General features: G+C 34.3%; 1 protein-coding gene across 1 annotated transcript in view; it reads left to right on the forward strand.

The window, feature by feature from the left end:
• LOC136037912 (serine/threonine-protein kinase PLK1-like) overlaps nucleotides 1-21,268 on the forward strand; it is a 133,022-nt gene that overhangs the window by 104,596 nt on the left and 7,158 nt on the right. Inside the window, exons 9-10 of the mRNA XM_065720767.1 lie at nucleotides 5,807-6,047; nucleotides 8,444-8,600. Of these exons, the coding sequence (XP_065576839.1) occupies nucleotides 5,807-6,047; nucleotides 8,444-8,600 (398 nt within the window). The remainder of the gene's footprint in view (nucleotides 1-5,806; nucleotides 6,048-8,443; nucleotides 8,601-21,268) is intronic.

Consider the following 21,268-nt stretch of genomic DNA (forward strand, 5'->3'; position numbering starts at 1 on the left):
TTTTCTTTTTGTCATTTTAGCAACTGCAACAATTTCCAAGAAGCTTTCAGATTTTGTCGTTTGACAACTCATGGAGTGATACATTGAATTCAACCAAAAACTCAACTTACTATTCGTTGATTTCCGTCGGAAATTTGACCCGATACGGCGCGAAGGACTGTGGCATAACCTCCTTCACCACGGGATCCCTTATGAGATAGCCCAAATAATCAAGAGTCTATACGACTAGTCCTGAGGCCAACTAATAACCGCTGATGGGTTTTCAGAAAGAGTTCACAACTTCGTCAGGAGTACTCCAGGGTTGCATCTTATCACCACGTCTCTTCAACGTCTTTCTAAATGCCGTTCGGTCACTGATGCAGTCGGAATGTAGCGCAACAACAGGAGGGCTGCAAATAGACAATCTTGCCTCGACTTGTACTTGCTAGCTCTAGCCTCCGAAGACTAGCCAACCTCTCGAAAAGTAACCACCTTCCGAAAAACTCAAAATGCGCCTATTCAACAGTTTAGTCATCCCCATAGTTATTTATGGATAAGAAACATTGACTGTGAAAAACCGAAGACGAAAGAAAACTTCTAGCTTTTGAGTCGAGATGCCTCCGTCGCATTGCTAGAATCAAATACACTGACCAAAACACAAATGTGGAAATACGTCAAAGGCTCCAGTTCACTGAAACCATTCTCATTAAAATCAAGAAACAACAACTGCGCTGGTTCGGCCACGTCAAGCGAATGGAACTGAGTCACCTCCCAAAAATCACCCCTGAATGATCCCTCCATAGCCTTCGTCCACGAGGCAGACCACGAAAACGATGGATGGAGAACTTACGCTTCGACAGCGTGAAAATAGCCCAGTTGTCGTTTATCGCACCAGATAGAGTAAAGTACTGAGCCCTTACGCATGACAAAATTAAACTCCATTTTTTTGTTACAAAAAATATCTGATCGTATCATAAATTAATAGTAAAGGCTATGCAATCAGCATTGATGAGGAAAAAGGGAAAAGTGCTAATAAGAGTCAATCTGTATAGCAGCACTGAATTCGAATTGGGTCAGTTCTCCCAATGCAAGAGGGGACTGGATCTTATTCTAGCGAGAGGTGGGATGTTATTTTTGAAGATTCGATCATTTTGTTAGTGGTATTTTAACACCTGAGCAATTTTACAAAATCTGCTGCTGTTATTCTCCACATTGTTCCTCTTCAGTTGCTTCTCTAGATGTCGGCTTTAAACTTTGATTCAAAAATCTCGTATTTCAAGAGCAAAGTATAGATTTTTCGCCAGTCACAATTCTTTTTTGTTAATTCACTTTCAGTGCTAACTAATTATATTCAAAAACTACTGGCAGCAATAAAAGGGATTAGTAAAACAATATTAGGAAGTTTTGTGCTGTAAAAATCAGATAAAAAACGTTTACTTGTGAAGTTATAAACTTATCATTTTTGATCTTCTTGTCTATTAACTGGCGGTATGAAGCTCAAGTCATGAGGGCGCGATCTAGCAAATATAATGCAGTTTTCCTATATTACATTTACATGCACGCGACTTCATTTTAGGGGTAGTAAGGTTCGTCTAAACCGCAAAAATGGCAAACTATATAAAAATTGTGGAAAGCAGTCTTTCTTTCTGTATTGAGAGAAAGGTTGAGATGACTAGGACACGTTTTGCGGATGAAGGATGAGAGATTGCCAAAGATCGTCCTTTTCGGTCATACATCTAGGATCGAACGAAAAGCCTTCCGTCCCCGAGTGAGGCTGGAAGAGGGTGTAAAGAGGGACGCTTTGAATAGATTGGGATTGAGGAGGAGCGTGCGGAGCTGTGTTGCCTCCGGCAGCTCTCGGTGCTTTAGTGAGTTGTTAATAGTATATAGTCGTGTAGTATATAAATCAGGGAAAGATAATGGAAGCTTTAATATTTCGAGCTGGGCCAGCTACGGAGGCCTTCTGTAATTGGCCTATTGTATTATAGGTTAAGACTAAACTAGTAAACTGTATCCAAATATAAATCCAGGCCAAATTTGGATATGCTTCCTACGCCACTTGTTTCATATTTATTTCAGGTTGGGGTTTCGTCGAATGCGTCTCTTGTATAGCTTTCTATTGTAAAGGTTAACAAACATCAAAAATAAGAAGAACAATAGGGAATTCTTTTCGTAAGACAGTGGAAATCTAATGGAACGAATATTTCGGCCCTATGTCCAAGAGCCGTCCTCAGCAAAACATAAATATATAGAAGAAGAAAAACTTACAACAACCTACGGCCAATAAAACTAAAATGAAATGTTTTTAAAACAGTCCCAGCCTCCTTACTTCAGCGAAGTTCAACCAGGACTGATAAATAAAGTGAGATGAAACGAGGCAATTCATTGAAATAAAAGAAGAATAATTAATTACGCGTTTTTAGTGCTAATCTTGCTTTTTTGGCAGCTGATCTCAAAGGTCTATTTTTGACTGATTCTGTTTTAATATCGACTGGTTTTTTAAAATATTTTCTACGATGGTTTTTAATTAAATTTGTGTGGATAGCATTTAGTGAATATTTCCCCAAGCTCCTATTTAAGGAGGTATTATTATTAATCTTAAGTCTGACTTCAATTGCTTCTCAAACTACCTGCTTTATTCCTAGGTCATTGCTAATAAGGGTGGATTCTTCAAAAAGTATTTTGTGGCTAGGATTTTCAAATACATGGCTGCTTAAAGCAGAATCAAAAGAAACAGCAGCAATATTAGGATTTAGAGCTTTGGGGATATCTTTATCTTCGTCGCTATGTAAAGGTTGAGTCCCGTTATTTTTTTTTGGTGTTATTTTTACGCTTTTCATTTTAATTACCTTTTTTTTTTATTTTTTCTTGGTTAATATTGGGTGTAAACATAAGGACTTTTTTCTTTAAAGAAAGGGTGTGTAGTTTTAAAAAGTTTGGCTTTTGGTAGTTGATATATTTGTCTGTTTATTTTAACGAAATTCTTAATATCTACGCCATATTCTGTAGTTGAGTTGTCTATACAGTTTTATAATCTTTGACTTAATCGGAAATTTTAATATTGTTCTGCACTGTTTGATTTGAGTTGCCGCTTGCAAGCCTGATTAATATTTGATAATCTGCAATAAAATTATATTTGCCTGCTATAAACAGGTTCTAAAAAAATACATTTAGAATGTGAAAATAAACTGAATGAACTGAACTGAAAATAAACTGATTGAAGTCTGTTGGCAAAGGTCAGAATGAACAGGTCTAAATGCTAAATGATATAAAGGTTAATCCAGATAACTAGTGTAAAATTCTTTCGATAATAAACCATTGGGAGGCCTTCCTAAACACACTTATCGAACAGTTAACGTTAACATTCCAAATTATTTTCAGGCGACTAAATTTCTAATAAAAAAGACGGATATATCCGAAGTTGAGGTTCGCGTGCTGTCTAATAGAGAAAATTTTCCGAGACAGAGCCAAAGTATATTTCTTGTAGAAATGGAAATTGAGATCGTTGAAGTAGTAATTTGTCCGTTTAAGTGTTTTAGTTTGGAAATTACGTGCTTTATACGAAAATGTTTATAAAGCATCATTCCGATTGCTTACCGGGCCCGTATCTGTTTTTTTTTTGTCGGGGGGGGGGGGTACAATAAAATGGACCAAAAATATGCTTTTATGCATTTTTATTACGTTTTTATGAGTCGAATAAACATTCAGGGGGGAGGAGCTTGAACCCCCAACCTTCCCCTGAATATAGCTTTGCTGTTTACTGATATCCCTCAGACTTTACACTGGAAGTTTTAGTTGTAACATATTTGGCTGATACACGATTGGGAGGGGCACCTACACCCAATCCCCCGCAACCTAGTTTCTACTGTTACTTCCATAAATTTCATGTATTTTCATGACTTTGTGACGAATTTGCCATTCTCACATCACATGTGTAAATATATGCAAAACATAAAATAAGTGCATTCGATCAAAGCGGATTTCATTAAAAAGTTTGTACTAAAAATAACATTTCTGGAAACGTACAATATGCTTTATCACTCGTCATCCTTTCCAAGCACTCCCTCCCTCCTATTCTGACCCTCTCTCTATCTTTACATTATCCCTACCATATACTGACAGAGTATTCAATGTAATTAGTATGAACTGATTCTGACATCATTCACACCCATCATTGCAATGTAAAAATGCTTAGTAATTTATCAGAAAGATCTGAGGTTGAGAAACAGTTTGAGGCCAAAGAGGGGCAATGGAACAAAGATCAATTTAGTCTTACTCCTACCTTAAAAATGTTTCAGAATTGATTTTAAGCTGCCGCAAGGCTAGATCCAGGGGGGGGGGATTGCCACAGATGTGGTTTTAGGGGGGCTGAAGGGGCATTTTACAAAAAATGTATACAAACAAATTTTATATGTATTTTGTATAAAAAGAGCTTTAACCCAATCCCACTCCGTTGGTCTCTCAGATTATGAAGAAATGCTGTTCTTTGTTTATTCATTGCCTTTCGTTCTTTCAATAACGTTTTACTCGTTCTTCCAGTCTCTTCCACCCATATTATTCTTCTCCCCTGCTAACACATTGTCTTGAACATGACCCTACCTAGATCTTGGCACTTTGCTGACTAACCATACTTTAATTATCTTTATCAATATGTACCGAAAGCCCCTGATATTGATCATATCAGCCATTACAGTGCTAAAACGCTTAGCAATTTTGTTTTTTCTTTGTTTCTAAATGAGAATCTCGTTTTACAAAGCTGTGCTCCATATGTGTTTATGATTGCTCTTTGACTTTTGAAACTTTGACCTCAGTTTACCAGCATTTATGAGCTAATTAGATACTAATGAAGTAAAATTTCGTCTGCGATTTGTGTTTTCCACGAAAAAAAACTTTCGCTATTCCTATATCAGCATTTGTTTTTCAAGAAATTTTTTAAGACGTTGCATCTCTCCTCAGTTATTCAGGTACTGAGAAACCCCAAGCTCGGATGCACATCTTAGCGAATTATGCATAATATCGAAGTACCAAGGGACCGATGTTCGCTCGAAGAAAAGAAAGACAGCGCTTTTTCAACCTCTTTCACTAAACAACTTCAATTCCATTTTATTTTATTCTGCATATCTTTTTGCATATTTATACAGAAAAGTTGTTCTATACTATATAATACCAAATTAAATTCAATATGCTCTAAAAAATTAGCACTGGAACTCATCTTCAAAAAAATTTATTATAACTTATTCATTAAATTTGTTATAATAAAAATTGTTATGCTTACAAGCTTTTTAGCTTACAAGCTATTGTATGAATAGATAAATAAATAAGTATTCTAAGTATTTGTGATGTTATTCACAGGAAAAATGTTTTTCCAAAATTAAGGCTCTAAACAAACTATCCAAAAATCATCATCACACCGGGAAGGTATAGTTTGCCAATGAAAAAAAATATAGCGCCGTTTTCGAGGACAAAATTTGCATATGAATAAATAAATATGCACATATACACTTATTGTTCGTTTGACAAGATATAAGATATCTGTTGAGCATAAAGATGCATCATACTGATTTTCAAATTAAATTCTACCGAATTTAACTTCTCAAGGAAGTATTTGAGCTAAGTCTGTTTTTAGGATTCTTGTTCAGGAAGGGGGGAGGGGCTGGGATCGTACAAAAAAACTTTGCAAAAAGCATCAACATTTGTTTATATGAATTTTTTTTACTTTTTTGAAAGTCGGACAAAAATGTCGGGGGAGGGGTTCAAACCTGGTAACTCCTTCCCCTGGATACGACCTATATTTGAACAACGACTAATATTTTAATTTGTTTTCCAGCCTAATGCAGATCTAGTGCAGATTTTGGCAAGAAAGCACAGCCTAAGAGACTCCTGTAAATCTAGCCGGCAAGGTTCACCAGAAAGGGTCTCAAAAAGTGCTCGGGAAACACCAGAGAAATCCCCTTTCAGCGCCCTGAAAGAGAAAATTAAAGGCAATTTCTGCCCGGATAAAGCCAAGGTCATGACAGCCTCCTCACTACATAACATTCTAGAAGCCTGCCTTGTGAAAGCACCCAAAGGTATGTCCTAAGTGTCTATTTCGAGTTTTTTTAGGGGGTGGGGTGGATATTTTATTTTTTTGGTGTTCTTACTATCGTGATAACTATGGATTTACATAATAATAAAATTAAAGAAGGATGGATGTCCGAGCACATCCAGGAATCTGATCGGAGATTGTGTTAAGCTCTTCGAACTAAGAATGCCCATTCAAAACACAAACCCATTCAAATAGAAAACCTTCTATATGCATTTCAAAGCTATCCGTAATGAGATGAAAGTAATCTAAAGGAGGAGGGAGGGACCTTGACTCCAAAACCCCGCCTCTCTATCCAACTTCCCTCTCCCTGCCCTCCTCTCTCCCTGCCTTCCTCTCTCCCTGCCTTCCTCTCTCGGAAATACGAAGAAATGAATAACCCTTGAAAAAGGTCTCAACAACTGGGAGACAAAAAATTATTACAGACAATAAAACAAAAATATTTAGCCTGTTTAAAATCTTAGATACGATGAATCTGACACTTTTATGGCATATACTACTTTCATCATCATTTATCAATATTTAATAATATGTTCTTCTGACACCAATGCAACTACATAACCATTTAGACTTTAACATTTGTTTATCCACCCTTAGTTAAAGAAGGGATTTTTAGAAGGGGTTATTAGTTAAAGAAGGGGCGTTATAAATGCAAAAATGAGTGAAAAATCTTTTCTTCATATTTAAAGTATATTTGGTTTAAGAAAGTTTAACCCCATTAAATAAGTTCTGTTTCTAGAACTTTTGAAAAAAAATAACATTCAACTTCTTTTTAGTACAATGTAAGTGATTTGTCACTTCGTTTTAATGTGAAACACTTTTTGCTTGAGATGTAATAAGAGCAATTTTAACATAGAAAAAGCTCTAATGTACACTTGGATGAGAGTTTGGTTGCATGGTTCTTCAACACTTTTCTAAGAGCCTTAAGGCTTTTACCGCTGTGATGAAAGTAAGCATGAACAAACGTGAGGTAACAATGTAAGGGACAGAAAATGTAAGGACAATGTAAAGGAACACAATGTCAATGTCAATAAAATGTCAGCAAAAAATGTCAACATGTCAACAAAAGGCTTTTACCACTGGGACGAAAGTAAGCATGAACAAACTTGAGGTAACAATGTAAGGGACAAAAAATGTAAGGACAATGTAAAGGAAAAAATGTCAATGTCAACAAAATGTCAACAAAAAATGTCAACATGTCAACAAAAGGCTTTTATCACTGGGATGAAAGTAAGCATGAACAAACGTGAGGTAACAATGTAAGGGACAGAAAATGTAAGGACAATGTAGAGGAACACAATGTCAATGTCAATAAAAATGTCAACATGTCAACAAAAGGAACAATATAAGGGACAGGTAAGAACAACGTAAGAGACAGAAAAGAAATAATAGCATAGATACGAGTTTATAAGATAAAAGTTTATTGCAGACTTTTATAAAAATAACGATTGCTTAGTTTTAAGTAGATCGACGTGTTGGACGAGTAATTTTAACTTAAAGTTCTTAATTCCTTTTACCCCTTTAAACCTTTTTTTTTTTAATTTAAAATGCAACGCAGGACGTGGAAATACCGGCACATAGGAGGAGGAAGGCATAGATGGAGAAGTTTCAAACAGGTGAATTGTGATGGTATGAAGATTATCATTTGACATAACGAGGGAATTAGGGAGGAGGGTGGCCCCAACGCCCCTAAGTATATCTCTGGATATACAATTTATAGGAACAATTTTAAGGAGCCTATTTTATTTCTTTACAAAGCTTTCACTGCACTTGGAAGTATAGTTGAAAACAACTTTAAGAAGCGGGAAATCACCTTTTAAATGACGATTTTTTTTGTTATAATTGAAAGAAGCGATGTGCCGCATTAGTAACATCAATAGATGTCACTCCTGAAGGATTTATTTGAATAGAAATAGCTAAAAGAATAATACAAAACAAGCTATTTTAGAATAAGTCTGTTCGATGCAGAATTGCCTAAATCTAACTAACTTATTACCAAGCCCGTATCCGGGGGGGGGGGGGGTCTATCGAGTTTGAATCCCCCCTCGAACATTTTTTCCAACATGTATAATCGTAACAGAAATGCACATAAATGAATTTTTGATGCGTTTTTAGAAGTTTTTTTTTTGCAACCCCTACACTCCCCGAACAAAAATTCTGGATATGCCCTTGTTTATTACATCAGGCATTTCTAGAACAGATTCAACTTTCTTTAAGAATGTTTAGTTTCGTGGGATAAGCATTTACGGGGGGGGGGGGAATCTTTGCTATCGAGAAAATGATCCACATTAAAATTGCTACTAACGCTTGGAGTTACTCAGGGCGATAACTTTTTTATAATATTACCATATTCAAACTTTAATTAAATTTCTTTTTTTCTAGTATCGTTTAATCCGCGGCCCATCCAAGTATCCCCTTTATTCGTTAGTAAGTGGATTGACTACTCGAATAAATACGGATTTGGATTCCAGCTCTCCGATCGATCAGTCGGTGTATTGTTTAATGACAGCACGAGGATGATTCTATCTTCAGACTTGCAGTGAGTATTTTTTATTGGTAAAACCTTTTTCGCCACCAACAGATAGAAGATGGGATAAAGAGTTGACGTGTTCGATCTTTTTTTGTGTAACTTAATGACTTATAACCTCAATCGACTAAAATTCCATTGGTAGTTTGATGATGAATTCGGCAAAATTCTGTCAGTGTTCGAACCATTCCAGCTGGTCAGTATGATCAACCGGAAGGCGGACTGGCTGATCAGACTTTGATCAGTTGATGCATTATTTAATGACAACAACAAGAATGGTTCTATGTTCAGACTTAAAGTGAGTATTCACTTTTTTTCAAAAATCTTTCTTTATGTGCCACCAACCAACAAAATACAGGACGAAATTAGAAAGTTAACGTATTCGATTTTTTCGCGTAACTTAATGACTTATGACCTCAATTAGTTGTATTTTTATTGATAGTTTGAAATTAAGTTAGGTACATTCTGTCAATTTTGAATCCTTCCAGCTCTCTGATTGATCGATTGATATATTATTTAATGACATCACGAAAATAGGTCTATCTGCAACTCGCAGTGAGTATTCATTTTTGGAGAAGAATTTCTTATGACCTTAGGACGAATTAAAAAAATTGACAGATTTGATTTTTTTTTTCGGATACCTTAACGACTCATAACCTCAATTGACTGCATTTTCATTGATAGTTTGTAGATGAGTTAGGTACATTGTTGGCAATGATGCACAAAAAAGTGCCAATTTTGTCCCAAAAGTTTCAGAGTTTGCATGGTTGGGAAAAATACAAAGAGCCGAAAATTGTAATTTCTAGTCACATTTAATTGGATAAACCTGAAAATTATTCTCGGAGAATAATTTGAAATTCTTATCAATGGAAAATGAACAACGGATTGCAGTTTAGGTTAAATAAAACAAATAAAATTTATATATTTGCAATAGTTTTATATCTATATTTTGTGCAACCAAAAAGACCTGGTAATATGATTTTACAATATGAAATTTGATTTTTTAATGTTGGATTAAATTAATGGCCTTAAATGAATCTGAAATAGTCCAAAATAAACCACAAAACTTAATAATTCTAATATCTATAATTACTTTATTACTAGGGTTGGCAAAGTTGTAAAAGTTTCAAAAATTCAGTTTTGCTATGAATTGACCTCCAATTAAAATCCAGTATTTTAAATTTGTTATTAAATACAGACAGTTTTCTCACTAAATAATGAAATACTTTCATTATTTAATAAAATTACTTAATTTACTGTTTTATGCATTTATTATTATTTAATTATTATTCAATCATATTTTTATTATTTAATAGCATAATATGGTATTTTAAATTTACCTTCCGAAGTGCGCTAGGATTAAAATCTATATGATTTTAATCCTAAAATCATCTATAAAATAGATAAAATAATATACATTTTTTTTTATAATTGACTAGGGATATAAATTTGTAAACCGATGAATGCTTTTATCGTCAAAGCTATTGAAATGGCTGCCAAACAAGTTCTATTGTTGGACTAAGAATTTTTGTAGGAAATGTGTTTTAAACTCGGAAGACCGATGCCTAAACTTTTTTTTTTTCTTGAAAGCATCTGCATCAATTAATTAAATTTAATAGTTTTCAGTGGCGTTTTGCAAAAAGGGCCGAAGTCCACTTGTTTTCTGAAAACGACTTGAGCATATGGTTTGAAAAAACTCGAAGAGATCTATCGATTGGTCTGCTCAAAATAGGGTGATCTTTAATTCTGACAGAGTTCTAAATCATTCCTAAAGGGCGTAAACAAGTACATAAGTCCCATATCTTCTAAGCAACGAACGATTTAACAGTTTGGGCATTTCTAGCGAATCCCGATCGAAAAGGAACTAGTCTTTGACGTTTCAAGTTTCTTAAATTCTGATTTGTCAAAAAGAATTCTTTTTTTTTTTCATTTTGCTCTCCGGTAAAATTAGAAAAGTGGACTCATGCCCTTTTGCAAAACATCGTGGTTATGTTATGTGACATTTGAGTTTTTTCAAGTTTGAATGCCAAATTTTGTAAACTGATTAAAAATGTCATGTAAATAAGTAGTAACATTTTCTTTTTTCTGCAGAATCAATATTTGGTATTAATTTATATACCACTAAACGCTTTAAATGTCAAAGCTACTTTAATCGATTTCAACCAGATTCGGCTGTAGAGCTAAAAATGTTTGTAGGGAATGTGTTTCGGTCTCGGAACATCGATGGCCGAGCACTCACAGCTTGGGTATAGAACTTTTTCCTTTTTTAATCTTGTCAAAAGGCTATTTAAATTCATTCCCTTGTTTACAAGTATGTGGCACCTCTATACTTTACGGCTCTTTATTGTTTTATTGATGCCATGAAATGGCTATTTATGTAATAGTCATGTTAACATCAATTCGTAACCTCTTTTCTATTAGTAGCGCTTTACTGATAATATACAACGATTTTTCAGTTATATGTGATGTGTCTTCAGCCGTATCAGATTAGAAAAAGCATCCACCAAGAAAAGTTATAACATTTTCCCTCTAACTTCATAAGAAAGAGATAAAAATGAGAAAGACTTCTAGAGAGGGAGACAAATGTTGCCAGAAGGCTATAGATATTTATCTCTAATTTTTTTGGAAATATTCCACCAACGTCCCTTGCTAATGACGTTTTTATGGATAGAGAAATAGTCGGGCAAAATATTGGAACTGGTATGGTCGTTCGAATATTTGGACATGTGTTCTTATGACCTTTATATGAAATCTGTCCCTTATTCTCTAATGAACTTTATTTTAATATATGAAACACCATGTGTAATTGTAGTAACGGTCGTTTTTTTCTCTTGCACTGTTAGAAATAACATCTTGTATAAGATTTACAATTTCTAAGGTAACCCAGGCTATTAGATTACGTATATGGTTTTCGAATGTATTTTGGGCCTTTGAGAGGGTAGTCAGGGTTGCCAACGGGGGGGGGGCAAGGTAAAGGCAATTCCTCCCTATAAATTTTTAATTGGCACCCTAGGTAAAGAGGGGAAGTCCCTGGTGTCTGAGTCTCAAGTAACCTACTGTGCCAGCTTTTTCTGAAATGTATGAAATGAGTTTAATTGTTTAATCAGTGGTCTAGATTCATCACCATATTAATTAGGCTAATACAATCATTAAATCTACATCCTTTTGTAGGGCAGGGTCTCTCAAACAATTTTTTTAAATCGCTCTTTTATTTTATAATTTTGTCTAATCCATACCACTGTTTACACAAGTTATCATGCATATTGGGAAGGATAGAGGAGATAAATTCGTATCGCAGAACAACTTGCCCAGAACCCTGCCGAAACCCCCCCCCCCCCAAACTTCCGGTTTACCTGTACAAGATTTGAGCGCTTGCATACATGACTACATCTTCTCCTTAAGGATGGTGGTTTCTGAAACTCTTCTTTGTTGGCATCTATAATTTTACATGTTTCCTGTGAGCTAGTAGAGAAGTTACTAACACCAACAGTGTACGCTATATTCTGAATTTGACATTGTTTTTGAAAAACAGCGTGGAATTCCTGCGTGGAGGAAATTCATAACTGGACTATAGTAAAACAAACTTAATTTTTAACGTTACCAAATTCGTTCACTGGCGGCAATAGAACATAGAAATTTCAATAGAAAATATCTGATGATTTTTCAATAGAATTTCAATAGAAAGTCCTCACAAACCTGATGAAAAGATCAACTATCTCACATCTTGATGGTTTAAAGCTTTATTTGGTAATTCTAATCGGATAATCAATCAGTGGCATTAGTTCAAGAAGATTTAGGGGGGTTGAAATTTTTTTTTTATAAAACGTGAAGGAAGGTGGGCAATTTGTGATTTTTTTTTCAATACCAAAAGTTTCATTTTTCAATGAAATAACCGCCCTCCCTAAAAAGTGTTTTTTCGAAATCTTGAAGGAAGGCAAAGACATCTAGGAGGCGCATGTCCCCTCCCGTAATTGACACCAACAGAATCGCTGAGAATATCAGAAAAATTTTGCTGCTTTCAGTGCCACCAGCTCAGTACTAATTTCCAAATCAACAAAAGTTCAGAAAGCTCAATAATATTAATGATAAACTTTGTCCTCAATATTTCCCTGGCTATTCTGAGAAAACAATTATGAAGGTCACTATGAAAAACTATAGAGTCAATTAGGACTCACATTTAAAGGTCTATCGTCCTAATAAATAATTAAAACCGATGTACAATTCTAGAAGGACTTTCCAACATTGAGCGGAAAATTTTGTAAGTCTACATAATACAAGTCTATAGTTGTAGAATCCCTGCACATTTTATTGAAACATAGGAGACTTATTTGTAAGCATGTTAATCTCATTGGTTCAACACATTTTGTCGACACTTTGGACGTTACTAAGTGACACACCGGGGAGTAGCAACACCCAATTTGGATAGCACTCCCGTAGGGAGTGCTATCTTGCAGTTTTTCCAATAGAAAGCAATTCTTATTGAATTCCTAAGAGGCTTATTACCAATTCGAATTTTTTCTGTTGGCAACAATCTGAGGCTTTTATGACTATTTGGCTGGAGTTTCTCCAATCCAGAAAAGCATGTGACGTACATTGTTTTCTCTAAGAAAGCTTGACGGAGTTACGCTTTGACTTTATATCAGCTTAGTTTATTGAAACGATTACTTTACTGGCGAAATAGACTTTATTACCAATTACGTTGTTAACAAAGACACCGGGAAAAAGAAAAGAAATGTTAGAAAAATGTTTCTTCTGCTATTTATTTCGAAGGGAAAATATTTGTGTTTATACATATTCTAGATTTTTCATCTGTAATCGAGCATTATCAAGCAGTTCTATGTTAGCGTGAATATTAAAATTATAATTAGAAATCTATAGAAGAAGAATGATAATATCCATTCTTAAAAAAAAAAAAAAAATCCCAACCCTGTTTTTCATAATGACTAATTGCACGTATTCGACTGTAACAGCCAATAGTTACTTGTCGCAATGATTGTCTTGTAGTTGGATTACTTCTTAGGCAGCCTTCTTTTCTGCTCAATCGTGATTAAATTATAATAAATTATAAATTATAATAAATCGTGATTAAATATTTAATTATATACGGTAGGACCGAGCTCCATGGTAGCACATTTTCAGGTACACCCATTCCAATCAGCAAGCATAAAATGTCAGAAAACTGGATACACCTTTAGAAATTTGGTATGTTTGTCATTTGTAAGTCCATTAGGGACCTGCACCTTTCGGAATATATATCATCCTTATATATGGAGCATATATGAAACATGGACGCCTCCCTGTCCAAGGCTTCTTTTTGATCCAGTTACTTATTTATGGAATATGGACGCCTCCCTGTCCAAGGCTTCTTTTTGATCCAGTTACTTATATATGAAATATGGACGCCTCCCTGTCCAGGGCTTCTTTTTGGTTCATTTATATTTTAAACACCAATCCCAGCTAGCTATGCTGAGAGTTAACCGGGATCCCACGGAGTCAAATTTTAACAACCATCCTAAAAAGCAAAGATAAAATTGGATATGCTTGCAGGAATACCCCCATGCTTTTATATATATCTATATATATAAAAATAAGTTATCTGTCTGTCTGTCTGTGGAACAGGTGACGTCGGGTTTGTCCGCATATGACGTCTGAATTATTTCACACTAATACAAAATAAGAAAAAAAAACTAAAAAAGGTAAAAACTACAAAAAAAAACTAAAAAGAAAAAAAAAACTAAAAAAGCTAAAAAACTAAAAAAAACTAAAAAAAAGGTAAAAAACTAAAAACTAAAAAAAAACTGAAAAAACTAAAAAAAGGCAAAAACTAGAAAAAAAACTAAAAACTAATAAAAAAACTAAAAAATCTAAAAAACTAAAAAAACTAAAAAAACTAAAAAAACTAAAAAAAGGTAAAAAACTAAAAAAACTAAAAACTAAAAAAGAAAAAAACTAAAAAAAGGAAAAGACTGAAAAATAAAAGAGAAAAAGAAAACTAAAAAAATATGAATAAAAATAAAAAAAAATAAAAAAGATAAAAACTACAAAAAAAAACTAAAAAGAAAAAACGAAAAAAAACTAAAAAAGCTAAAAAAAAAGGTAAAAACCAATAAAAAAACTAAAAAGAAAAAAGGAAAAAAAAACAAAAATTTTTTTTCATCATATAATATGACGTCTGAATTATTTCATAATATACCAATTCAAAAACGAATGTATTCAAGCCGATGTAGCTGAGTTGATAAGGCGTTATGTTCCAGGTTCTAGGTTCAAGAGGTTCCAGGTTCGAACTTTGGCTTTAGCATCAATATAAAAGAAGCAAAAATCTAAAGAAGGTAAAAACTACAAAAAAAAAACAAAAAAGAAAAAAAAAAAAAAATCTAAAAAAGCTTAAAAACTAAAAAAAAACTAAAAAAAGATAAAAAACTAAAAAAAAATCTAAAAAAAGGAAAAAACCATAAAATAAACTAAAAACTAATAAAAAAAAATAAAAAAAGCTAAAAAACTAAAAAAACTAAAAAAAAACTAAAAAAGGTAAAAACTAAAAGAACTAAAAAAGAAAAAAAAACTAAAAAAAGGAAACTGAAAAATAAAGGAGAAAAAGAAAACTAAAAAAATATAAATAAAAATAAAAAAACTAAAAAGATAAAAACTTCAAAAAAAACTGAAAAGAAAAAAGAAAAAAACTAAAAAACCTAAAAAAAGGTAAAAACCAATAAAAAAAAACTAAAAACAAAAAAAGGGAAAAAATTAAAAATTTATTTCATCATAAGTTTTCAACTGACGAAATTACAGACCGGGACATCGGGACACAAATGACGACCGGGACACCGGCACATAGGGAATATGAATGACGACACTCAAAGAGAAAGCGACCGGGACAAAAGGAATGTTCGATTAGCAATCAACAAAGCACCGGGACACAAATGACGACCGGGACACAGGGAGTATAAATGACGACCAGGACATAAGTAAAAAAAACTAAAAAAACTAAAAAAAAGGGTAAAAACTACAAAAAAACTAAAACTAAAAAAAAAAACTAATAAAAAAACTAAAAAATCTAAAAATCTAAATAAACTAAAAAAGAAAAAAAATAAAAAAGGAAAAAAATAAAGGAGAAAAACAAAACTAAAAAACGAATGTATATACAGACCGGGACACCGGGATACAAATGACGACCGGGACACAGGGAATATAAATGACGACCTGGACACAGGGACAAAACTACAAAGGGGATGCCGGGGGGCACAGGGGGATATATAAATGACGATGGCGACACAGGGAATGGTAGATTAGCAATCACCATCAACAAAGCTCAAGGGCAATCATTAGAATCATGAGGTATAGATCTGAATACGGATTGTTTTCCCATGGACCATTATATGTTGCATTTTCAAGAGTCGGTAAACAATCTATTTATATGCACAGACAATGGGACAGCAAAGAATGTTGTATATTCGCAAGTTTTACGTAGTTAAAAACATATATATATATATATATATATATCTATATTCACAGGTGGGACATAGGGACACAACTACAATGGCGCGTAACGACTTACGCGCGCGGGGGGGCTTGGGGGGCGCGAAGCGCCCCCACCAGCTAGGTGTTGGGGTGGCGCGAAGCGCCTCCCCAACAGCTAGTATATATATCTATATATATAAATAAGTTGTCTGTCTGTTTGTCTGTCTGTGGATCAGGTGACGTCATGTTTCTGTGTTGACTGACGTCATGAAATTAGTTGTCGTCATTTTTGCTTTGACGGTGACGTCATTCAAGATATTTAAGACATATGTTCACGTAGAAATCTATTAATGTTTAAGTTTACAATGACTGATGAACTTACAATGGCAAAAGCCGATGAAGATGCTCAAAGAGTCTATGCCAAAAAACTTGCTGCTGATAGAGAAAGTCAGAAAAGAAAGCGTGCCGAGGAATCAAAAGAACAGCAAGGAAATGAATGCTTGCCTGAAAAATTCTAATTTATGGGCACACCTAAAAATATTAAAATTAACTACAAATGTGCGTGTCCGATTGCAAAACGATGACTCTGGTCAAACATTTTCAGATCAATTGCTGGCAATTGGAAACGGAAAGCTCCCAGTAGACTCAATTTCAGGACGTATACAACTACCTGCTGATTTCTGTAATTTAGTGACGTCCAAAAATGAATTGATTGAAAAAGCATTTCCGAATATTCTAAAAAATTATAAAAATAATAAATGGCTAAGTGAAAGAGCGATTCTCGCACCCAAAAATATAGACGTCCACGAAATCAACAATATTGTTTTGACCAAGATTCGAGACCAGGCAGTCCTTTACAAGTCAGTCGACACAGTTTTGGAACCAAATGAAGCGGTTAATTATCCTTCTGAATTTTTAAATTCCATAGATCTTTCAGGGTTTCCACCACACGTGCTACAACTAAAAATAGGCGTACCAATAATACTTTTAAGAAATATCAACCCACCAAAGCTTTGCAATGGCACGCGACTTGCCGTAAAAAAAAACAATGGAAAACCTAATAGAGGCCACAATCTTGACAGGGCCTTTTGAGGGTGAGGCTGTTCTTATTCCTCGCATTCCCATGATTCCAACGGATCTGCCTTTTCAATTTAAAAGATTGCAATTCCCAATTCGATTAGCATTTGCAATCACCATTAACAAAGCTCAAGGTCAATCATTAGAAAAATGTGGTATAGATCTTAATACTGATTGTTTTTCCCATGGACAATTGTACGTTGCATGTTCGAGGGTCGGTAAACCTGACAATCTATTTATATGCAGCGACAATTGGACAGCGAAGAATGTTGTATATTCGCAAGTTTTACGCAGTTAATTTGTATTGCATCTATCTATCTATCTATCTATCTATATAAAAACGAGTTGTGTGTATGCATGTTTGTTTGTTTGTAAAAAGAGCGTTTGCATATGACGTCATTATTAGTACATACGGCTTTGTATATCCACAGACAATGGGAAAGCCAAGAATGTTGTATATTCGCAATTTTTACGTAGTTTGAATCACATATATAAATCTATCTATATTCACAGGTGGGACACAGGGACACAACTACAATGGCGAGTAACTAATATGGCGCGTAACGACTTACGCGCGCGCGGGGGGGCTTGGGGGGGCGCGAAGCGCCACCCCAACAGCTAGTATATATATCTATATATATAAAAATAAGTTGTCTGTCTGTGGATCTGTGGATCAGGTGACGTCATGTTTCTGTGTCGGCTGACGTCATGTTTTCGACTGACGAAATTACAGATCGGGACACAAATGACGACCGGGACACCGGCACATAGGGAATATAAATGACGACCGGGACACTCAAAGAGAAAGCGACCGGGACACAAGGAATGTTCGATTAGCAATCACCATCAACAAAGCACCGGGTCACAAATGACGACCGGGACACAGGGAGTATAAATGACGACCAGGACATAAGTAAAAAAAACAAAAAAACTAAAAAAAAGGTAAAAACTAAAAAAAAACTAAAACGAAAAAAAAACTAAAAACTAATAAAAAAAACTAAAAAAGCTAAAAAACTAAAAAAGAAAAAAAGAAAAAAGAAAAAAAAAATGAAAAATAAAGGAGAAAAACGAAACTAAAAAAAATAAAAATAAAAAAAACTAAAAAGAAAAAAAGTAAAAACCAAAAAAAAACTAAAAAGAAAAAAAGGGGAAAAATACAAAAATTTATTTCATCAGGGACACAACTACAACGGGGACGCCGGGGGGCACAGGGGGATATATAAATGACGACGGGGACACAGGGAATGTTCGATTAGAAATCACCATCAACAAAGCTCAAGGGCAATCATTAGAATCATGAGGTATAACTAAAAAAACTAAAAAAAAGGTAAAAAACTAAAACATAAAAAAGGACCAATTCAAAAACGAATATATATACAGACCAGGACACCGTGACACAAATGACGACCGGGACACAATATAAATGACGCCCGGGACCCTCAAAGAGATATCACAGATTGGGACACTGGGACACAAATGACAACCGGGACACATGGAATATAAATGACGACCGGGACACAGGGACACAACTACAACGGGGACGCGGGGGGCACAGGGGGATATATAAATGACGACGGCGAAACAGGGAACCGTCGATTAGCAATCACCATCAACAAAGCTCAAGGGCAATCATTAGAATCATGAGGTATAGATCTGAATACGGATTGTTTTCCCATGGACCATTATATGTTGCATGTTCAAGAGTCGGTAAACCTGACAATCTATTTATATGCACAGACAATGGGACAGCGAAGAATGTTGTATATTCGCAAGTTTTACGTAGTTAAAACATATATATATATATATATATATATATATATATATATATATATATATATATATATATATATATATATATATATATATATATATATATATATATATATATATATATATATATATATATATATATATATATATATATATATATATATATATATATATATATATATATATATATATATATATATATATATATATATATATATATATATATATATATATATATATATATATATATATATATATATATATATATATATATATATATATATATATATATATATATATATATATATATATATATATATATATATATATATATTCACAGGTGGGACATAGGGACACAACTACAATGGCGCGTAACTAATATGGCGCGTAACGACTTACGCATGCGGGGGGGCTTGGGGGGGGGCGCGAAGCACCCCCACCAACTAGGTGTTGGGGTGGCGCGAAGCGCCACCCCAACAGCTAGTATATATATATATATATATATATATATATATATATATATATATATATATATATAAAATAGTTTTTATTCATTTTTTGAAATATGGGCTCTTCGAAAACTGAAGGAATATACGATGATGCAAAATTATTCCAGATTAATCATTTAAGGATATTGTCAGTTACTTGTTTGATTGAGTGACTTTATGTCAAATTCAAATACAACTGCCCAAACCGCCAAAAACCGTGGTCTGAACCCGTTGTCTACATCTATGATAAAATGAATATGATCCCCTCGTCTACGTCTATAATAAAATATATGTTAAAATGTAAAAAGCGTGGTCTGATCGCATCGTTTACGTCTATAATGAAATAAATATGAAAATGGAAAAAAAATGTGGTCTGATCCCAATGTTTACATCTAAGATGAAATTAATATTAAAATGGCTAAAAAAATGTGATATGATCCCATCGTCTATGCCTATTATGAAATAGATGTTAAAATGACCAAGACTGCCTTTATAATTGAAAGATAATATGCTACCAAAATTGCACTTCAGACAAGTCAACTGGGGCCTACAGAAAATCACGAGGTTCATGGAATGGGTAGAAAGAGGATGTAAGAAATATTTTTTAAGCCGGTGGGAGTTTCACGAGAGGAAGCAAAGAGAAGTTTTTAATATAATGGGACGTAAAAGTAGCGTGCGCAAATCTGTTAGTTTGAGGCGACTTTATGTCCGAAGGGGGCTGTCCACCTTCTTGTAGCGCTTTTCTTGAAGTAACTTGTGTTGTAATTATTGTGTATTAAGTCTGTAGATTATTTGTATATATGAACCAAAGTTATTTTTTATTTTTTTACATTGTTTTTTACTTCTGTAAAAAAAAAAAAAATTAATCTAGTTCCTGCTCTTTTTTGTTTAGATATACTTTCAAGACTAAATTGTCAGTATCACTTCATTGGCAACGGGACTTAGTTTAAACAGATTGAGTCTTTTGTCTAAATGTTTACAAAACACAAAAGGAAATTCCGCCAATGAAAATAGATAATGTATAAAATCAATCATCCCTATTGCAATATAAGCTGAACATCAACATATAGTTTACTTAATACTGGAGTCGTTATTAAAATAGCCTTAGCATTGTCGGAAAATAACGTTCAAAAAAGAGAAGAAACATTCAATTCCAAACGAACCTGTATCCCTTCAATGAATTGCCGAGCACATTGCCGACCAAAACAGGTTGGAATGGTCTATTCATGTTGTCAACATAGGTAATCGCGTTATTTATTATAAATAACTAGCTGTTGGGGTCGCGCTTCGCGCGACCCCAACACCTAGTTGGAGGGGGCGCTTCGCGCCCCCCAAGCGCCCCCGCGCGCGTAAGTCGTTACGTGCCATATTAGTTACTCGCCATTGTAGTTGTGTCCCTGTGTCCCACCTGTGAATATATATATATATATATATATATATATATATATATATATATATATATATATATATATATATTTATATATTTTGAACTAAGTAAAACTTGCGAATATACAACATTCTTCGCTGTCCCATTGTTTTTACATATAAATAGATTGTCAGGTTTACCGACTCTTGAACATGCAACATATAATTGTTCATGGGAAAAACAATACGTACTCAGATCTATACCTCATTATTCTAATGATTGCCCTTGAGCTTTGTTGATGGTGATTGCTAATCAAACATTCCCTGTGTCCCCATCGTCATTTATATACCCCCCCTGTACCCCCCGGCGTCCCCGTTGTAGTTGTGTCCCAGTCGTCATTTATATTCCCTGTGTCCCGGTCGTTATTTGTGTCCCGGTGTCCTAGTCTGTAATATCTCTTTGAGTGTCCCGGTCGTCATTTATATTCCCTGTGTCCCGGTCGTCATTTGTGTTCCAGTCTG

The sequence above is a fragment of the Artemia franciscana genome, chromosome 17 (assembly GCF_032884065.1).
Source record: "Artemia franciscana chromosome 17, ASM3288406v1, whole genome shotgun sequence".
In the NCBI taxonomy this organism is placed as follows: Eukaryota; Metazoa; Arthropoda; class Branchiopoda; order Anostraca; family Artemiidae; genus Artemia; species Artemia franciscana.